This window comes from Piliocolobus tephrosceles, chromosome 8, assembly GCF_002776525.5.
Source record: "Piliocolobus tephrosceles isolate RC106 chromosome 8, ASM277652v3, whole genome shotgun sequence".
NCBI classification, from domain to species: Eukaryota; Metazoa; Chordata; class Mammalia; order Primates; family Cercopithecidae; genus Piliocolobus; species Piliocolobus tephrosceles.
The window spans coordinates 138,806,199-138,813,307 of record NC_045441.1 but is presented as its reverse complement, the minus strand read 5'-3'; the positions used below and the strand labels follow the sequence as shown (position 1 = coordinate 138,813,307).

At 59.9% G+C, this 7,109-nt stretch overlaps 1 protein-coding gene across 14 annotated transcripts; it reads right to left on the bottom strand.

The window, feature by feature from the left end:
• Nucleotides 1-349: 349 nt before the first annotated feature.
• Nucleotides 350-6,540, bottom strand: REPIN1 (replication initiator 1). Of its 14 annotated transcripts, none has more exons than XM_023225544.3 (4): nucleotides 5,455-6,540; nucleotides 4,528-4,725; nucleotides 3,495-3,639; nucleotides 350-3,151 (listed from the first exon to the last, which is right to left on the bottom strand). In XM_023225544.3, the coding sequence occupies exon 4, from the start codon at nucleotides 3,135-3,137 to the stop codon at nucleotides 1,434-1,436; it is 1,704 nt and encodes a 567-aa protein (XP_023081312.1). In that variant the 5' UTR covers nucleotides 3,138-3,151; nucleotides 3,495-3,639; nucleotides 4,528-4,725; nucleotides 5,455-6,540; the 3' UTR covers nucleotides 350-1,433. The 14 variants fall into 14 exon arrangements, with proteins under 14 accessions (XP_023081312.1, XP_023081314.1, XP_031791947.1 ...); XM_023225546.3 differs by having other exon boundaries at nucleotides 350-3,148; XM_031936087.1 differs by having other exon boundaries at nucleotides 3,495-4,725.
• Nucleotides 6,541-7,109: the final 569 nt, after the last annotated feature.

Sequence of the window (7,109 nt, the reverse complement as noted above, 5' to 3'; positions counted from 1 at the left end):
CGCTGGAGTTTCATAAAGGCCCAGGTGGTGAGAAAGATTCGGTGTCACCGGGCCCACCTAGGAGGGCAAGTGACCAAGAACATAAATCTTGGGACCAAGCTGAGAGCATTCCACCCACCACAGTTCTCCGGAGCCTCGGCCCACCACCCAGAGAATTAGCCCAACTTCCTGGGTATGCTCAGGGAAGAACTGAGACCGGGTGCCAGAGCTCAACAAGCTGGGCATGTGGCCTGTGGCCAGAGCCCCACCCACAGTAGCCCCCCACCCACCCTGGCCTTCTAGGGAGGAGAGCATGCTGCTCCTCCTGACGTGCCACAGCTCCCCGGGAAAAAGGAATACTCCCCAGCCACCAGTTCTAAAACCAAATCTTTATTCTCTAGTTTGAAAAGGGGGGGATAAATGGTTGTTCTGTTTAGTTCCAGAGAACAGAACAAGGCCAAATAGGTAGAAATTATAGGAAAGCAGAATTCATTCATTATAAGGAAGGATTTCTAACAATTAGAATCATCCAGGGCCTCAGGAGGTGGGAAAGTTCCTGTCACCTAAGTGCTCAAGCAGAGGCCAGGTGTCCATACGCTAGAAATGGTGAAAAGGAAACTCGCCGGTAACTTCCCCTCGGCTGGCCCTCCATCACCAATGGGGCAGTCCTTGCCATGACATGCTGAGCTCTGGAAGGAGCAAAGGAGGGGCTGCGGTGTTCAGACAAGAGCCTGGCAACAGTGCTGCTGACAGCCAGGGGATGCTCTCAGTGCTGGGAGGGGCGCCAGATAAAGCGAGACAGACCAAGGAGTAAACGCCCTGGGGGTCTGCTCTTTGGGAAGGATGAGGATGGAAGTGCTAACAGCAGATGGGTCTCTCCCAGTCTGGGAGACTATGCAGGGGGCAGGTGGGAGGGGAAAGGAGAGGTTAGAATGGCTCCGCTTCACCTCTTGCTGCTGGCAAAGGCCCAAGTGCTGTCTAACAAGGCCAGCAGGTTCTCCAAGCTGTATCTAGCCCAGAGCATTCATTTACAGGACTGTACCTCGCCTACTTCCAAAAATGATCTGAAGTAACTTACAGTAAAAGACAGGGACATTAAGGCGTTAACACCAGAGGATGGAAGGTTTTCCTTTCCACTGGTGGCTCCTCTAGCCAGAGGGCTCTAAGGGGCAGATGCTATTGCTACTTTTCCAGGGCACAGGGCAGTCAGGATGGAAGCTTAGCGCACACCAGCTGGAGGCTGGCGTCCCTGCACTTGGAAGTGGGTTCTCTAGCCACCGGGGTTGACCTCTCTGGCTAACAGGGCCCACCCAGATCACTCCCCGCGTCTTCTATCCCCTCTGGGATTCCCACTGTCCCCTACTCCAGCACCAGGCAGGCACCACCAGGCCACTGCGACTCCCACCACAAAGGACCCCAGCCCTCTCTCAGCCAACTCCGCCCCGCCCACCGTCTCAGACATCGTGCTTCTTCTGGTGGGCCAGGAGTCTCTCCTCGTCATCGAAGGTCTGGCCACAGATGGCACAGCAGAAGGCGCCGTCCCGGATGTGGCTCTTGCGGTGAGTGATGAGGTTGGACTTCTGGCTGAAGCTGCGGTCGCAGTCGGGGCAGGCGTAGGGCCGCTCGCCCGTGTGGATGCGCCGGTGCGACACCAGGTTGGACTTCTGGCTGAAGGCTTTGCCGCAGTCGGGGCAGACGTAGGGCTTCTCGCCGGTGTGGATGCGCCGGTGCGCCGCCAGGTAGGGCTTGTGGCGGAAGGCCTTGCCGCAGTCGGGACACACGAAGGGCCGGTCGGGGGCGTGGTCGCGCCGGTGCGCAGCCAGATGGCTGCCCTGGGAGAAGCGGCGGCCGCACTCCTCGCAGGCGAAGGGCCGCTCGCCGGAGTGCACGCGCGAGTGCGCCACCAGGTGCGTCTTCTTGCCGAAGTTCTTCCCGCACTCGGCGCAGGTGAAGGGCCGCTCCCCAGTGTGCTGCCGCTGGTGGGCCCGCAGGAAGCGCTCCAGCCGGAAGCTCCTGCCGCAGTCGTCGCAGCTGTAGAGGGAGGGAGGCGCTTCGGCCCGGTCCTGCGGGGACTCTGGCGGGGCTCCCGGCGGTGGCTCCTGGGCCGGTTTCAGCGGTGCCGCCAGGGTGGGCTCGGCCGCGGACTCCTGGGGGCCGGCTGGCAACTGGGGGCTCCCCGGGCCGGGGGTGGCTTGGGCCGTCCCCTCGGATCGCTTGTGAATCTTGCTGTGAGACAGCAGGTTGGGTTTGTGCCGGAAGCGGCGGCCGCACTCTTTGCACGGGTAGGGCTTCTCGCCGGTGTGGATGCGCCGGTGGGAAGTCAGGTAGGGCTTATTGGTGAAGCGCTTCCCGCACTCGGGGCACTGGTGAGGTCGCTCGCCCGTGTGCACGCGGCGGTGGGCGATCAAGTTGGGCTTGTGCCGGAAGCGCTTGCCACAGCAGGCACACTGGAAGGGGCGGTCGACGGCATCCCCACCGGGCCGGGGGGCGGTCACCGCGGGGCGGCCCCTGGGCCGGGGCCCCAGAGCCTTGGCTGCGGCCTCCTCCAGGGCCTCGGCTACGTGCACCCGCTTGTGGGCAACTAGCTGGTCCCACTGGGCAAAGCTCCGGCCACAGTTGCCGCATATGAAGGGCCGGGCCTCCGGGGCGGGAGGGTGGCACCGACGCAGGTGAGCTCGAAGCTGCTTTCGTCGCCAGAAGCGTCTCTCGCATTCAGGACAAGCGATGGGCCGCTTAGCAGCAGAATGGGCCCGCAGATGCAGAACCAGGGCCACCCAGCCTCGGAAGCTCTGCCCACAGAGGTGGCAGGCGAATCCCAGGTCTGGGGTGGCAGCAGCATGGACCTGGCGGTGCAGTGCTAAGAAGGGGGCATGGCGAAAGCGACGGCCACACTCAGGGCAGGGCAAGGGCAGCCGGGCCTGGCAGCGGCGGGCGTGAAGCCACAGAGCCACCCAGCCAGAGAAGTGCCTTCGACAGTGGGCACAGCGATGGGCCCTGCCTGGGGCTTGGGCACCAGACTGGGCCACTGACGTGCCTTGTTGCCTCAGCCTGCGGGGCTCCTTCTCCAGGGTCTGGGGTGACTCCTGGGAGCGCCCAGAAAGGAGTCGGGGCTGGGCCGGGCCCATGGCCAGGGGGCCCCTGCAACGACGTTCCAGCATCGGTTCTTCCTCTGCTGAGGGTGGAAAAGCACAGTCACTCCAGAGACCAACTCACCCTGCCCCTGTTTTTCCCCTCCCAACCTCAGCCCCGGACAGGAGCTGCCATCTATGAACCCCTAGAACCCTGGACACGGAGCTAGACTACTCTCCTGTTTCCTTGTGTGATACGTATTATTTCCATCTTGGGTTTTTAGATAACATTTCAAGGATGTTTGTCTTATGTCTTTATTACCCTGGAAACTTCCAGAAGGGAGGGACTCTGATACTAGAATCCCCCTCATGGCAGCTACCCCAGGGTCAGACAGGGAGTAAATGCTCCAGTGCTGAATGCACAAACATTCCTGCCACAGGACTCACCAGAAAACGTGGCCACTGCTCCCTACAGCGCCTTATGCTTTTCCAAGCGCTTTCCTGCTGCCCTCTCCCTGTGTCTGCTATTTTCTATGCCACATCTGAGCTGCACAGCAACCCTGTGAAGCTGGACAAGCAGACACTGAGCTTCCTGTTTGACAGACGAAGCAACTGTGAGGCATCAAAGATGAGGAGACCTGCCCAAGGTGACACAGTAAGCCAACAGCAGAACCAAGACTAGGGAACAGGTCTTTAAACTTCCAGGCCAGTGCTCTTTCCTCTAAAATGCCTGCGTTTGCAAAGATCTCAGAGAAAAAAGTTTCTGTAGCCTTTCATTCCTAGCCACACAGGGGAGGCACTTGCAGCATTACTAACTGCAGTCTCTGCAGGAGGCTGGAGGACAAGTGAGAACAGCCCTTCTCCGGGAACAGAAGCGGAGCCCTGGGTGCTACTCCCACCAGTCTAACGCCAGACCACTGCCTGCCCAGACTGCGCCCACATTCTGCCAGCCTGCCTTCTTCCACCCACACAAATTAGGACATTGCAGGAAGGAATGCTCTCCCTGAATCCAAGAACACCCACAGCCTGCTGCCTTCAGGGTCTGATCAGTGGCTCTGCCTCCCTCGGGGTGCTGGAGATAACTGGGGCAAGAGAAGGGGAGGGAAGATGAGATTGCAATCTCGGTCCCCTGCCCTGTCCTGCCCCAGCCTCGCCAGGAGCTGCCCTGTGTTCAGCTCTTCCACAGCTCAGGGGAGCCCAGACTCCTGCACAGGAGCCTCCTCCGCGGAAGGAGGAAGGAAGCAGTTAGGTTCCTAAGGGCCCTTCTGTGCCTGCTCACAAGCTCCAGATACATCCTTCTAAATTCCCTAGAGCCCACTCTCTTCTCAGGGAACACAAAGGTCACTCATTCCCAGTGTCGGACTGTGCACAGGGAAGACCCCAGGATATGAGAAAGGGCCATTTCCTTCCGCCGGGATGGGGACGCCTGTGCACCCCAGTTGTGGAGTGGTTTGGGAGCACAGCAAAGGACAGACTCTACCCTGGAGACTGCAGAGCTGGGGATGAGGCTTTTTCCAGCTCCTCTTGGGGATGTTCCTGGGAATACTTCCGCGGCTGCAGCGCCTGCTTCGGCCCACACTCCGGTAGCCCCCAGGTGTCAGAGAAAACTGCAGCAATAAAGACACCCCTACCCCCATGGCAGAGCTCAGACCTCTGACTGCAGAGAGGCCAGCCTTACCTGTGGGGAGGGGAGAGAAAACAGGAGTGAGGCTCTGAGCTCCTCTAGGGCAGTCAGCTTTGTGTCCTCACCAGCCACAACCCCTCCCCCCACAAAGCCACAAGCACCAGCCATAAGCCCCACACCCTGCCTGGCAGAGTGACCTTAATGGACATTGGATTAATAAATGAATGTGCCCCTTCAACAAGGAAGCACACTGCTGCCTTTGGGGATCACTTCCTTCCCTGCTAAGGTCACAGAACGAACTCTCCATTCTGTGGCCAGAGTCTGGGCTTTCCCTGATGGCCAAAGGCCGGCCTATGGCAGGAACTCTGGAATCCCTGCTGGCTCCCCTTCCCTCAACCTCCTCCCGACAGGAATTCCAGGCCTATTTCCCATGGGGCTGCGCAGGGCCAGCTGCTGTGACCAGCACTCAGTCAGAATCCCCTTCCGCATCGTGGCTGCCCGCGGGTGGCAGAACTCCCACACCGCCCTTTTGTACTGATGCGTGTCCTCCGTCCACGCTCCCGGGCACACAGGTCCCGTTCTTGCGAGTGAGCCATTTCGGGTCCCACGCACGGCGCAGCTCGCGGAGCCTGTGCGCAGGTGCGCTCCCCCACCCCCGCAGATCCAGCAGCGTCCCCCCCGCGCACTCACACACGGTCGCGCACACTCACGGTCACGCGCCCCGCAGGTGGCGCGGCCCCCCGCGGGCCCGCGGTGCCCCCCGCGCCCCTGCCGGGGCCGTACCTCTACGGCGGGCTGTGCAGGGGCGCGGCGCCCGTCCATGGAGCCCGAAGGCCGGCCTCCGCGGCCCACTCCCGCTCCCCGCCCCGCCGCCGCGACAGCGGCAGGTTCGAGTTCACAACTGCCAGGCCCGTCCCCAACCTCCCCCCGCCGGGTTCCCAGCGCCACGTGACTACAGGAGCTGCCGAGGGTCAGTCGCCGGCTCCCGCGGCCGCGGCCTGGGGGCGGGGAGGGACGGCCGGGGCCCGGGCGCAGGCCCCCACCCAGAGCGGGCCGGGTCACCCCCGCCGCTGCTGCAGCAAGGCGGCGGATCTCGGAGGGCCCGACTCCGTTGCCATGGCGACCACCAGCCCGGGTCTCTCCGGGACTGGCCGGAGCTCAAGTTTCCCGACCCTTTGTCCCTGCGGAGCACGCGCGTCCCCGGGCGACCGCGTGGCTGGCCTGTGGTCACCGGGGCTGGTCGGTCTTGGCTGGCTTATGAGAGGCTCGGAATCCGTCGGGAGACTTCAAAGAGGGTTCTGGCCGCCCCCGGAGCGTCGTGCCCCGGGCCTTTCTCAGGCCGCGCACCCCGGCCGCAGTGCGGACGCTTGCGGGAGCGGCGGTCCCGGGACGGCGGTGGCGCATCTGGAAGTCCCTAGCTTCCGATTTGTTCCAAAGTGGAGCACAAAATGGCCCGATCCTGCGAACTTTGAAAAGGCCTCTCTTCCCTGTTTTCCAGAAATTAAGAAAGAGCAGAAGTTGCTGGGCTTCCTCTGGCTGCGGGCCAGGCGCAGGGCGACGGCTGAGGTGGCCGTTGGCACACGTGGGGCATTTCGCTTGGAGAGGCGCAGCAGCCTGTGTGGCGTCTGCGGTGGCAGGTGCGAGCCTGTGCCCATGACTCACCCACTAGCAGGTGGCCCTGGCTTTCCAAACTAAACACTTCCTGGGGTTTCCAGGGTAGTACAATTTCATGTACTTTCATGCTTTTCAACACAGGCAATTTTTGAATTGTATAATTAGTCGTAAAAACACTTTTTAAATCTATTGCATAAATAGGAAATAGGGGAACATGAAACACTCAGTTTTACCTCCTAGAGTCAAGTATATTTAATATTTTGGTATGTTGTCTCCGGTGTTTTCTCTATGTATATCCATGGCATGTCTGGCATAATTGGAATAATGCCTTGCAAAGATGTATTCTGCCTTCTTCACTTAACACGATCTTGTGAATTTTCTTCCATTTTATTATTCTTTTATTTTAATTTTAATTTTAATTTTTTTTTGAGACGGAGTCTCGCTCTGTCACTCAGGCTGGAGTGCAGTGGCTGGATCTCAGCTCACTGCAAGCTCCGCCTCCCGGGTTTACGTCATTCTCCTGCCTCAGCCTCCCCCCGAGTAGCTGGGACTACAGGCGCCCGCCACCTCGCCCGGCTAGTTTTTTGTATTTTTTAGTAGAGACGGGGTTTCACCGTGTTAGCCAGGATGGTCTCGATCTCCTGACCTCGTGATCCGCCCGTCTCGGCCTCCCAAAGTGCTGGGATTACAGGCTTGAGCCACCGCGCCCGGCCATTATTATTCTTTTAAACATGATTATGGCTTTATAAAAGGAGTATATTTTTAAATGTTTTCTAAATTATCTTACAGGAAAGCTTATTAGTTTTCCCTGAGAAATGCCCATT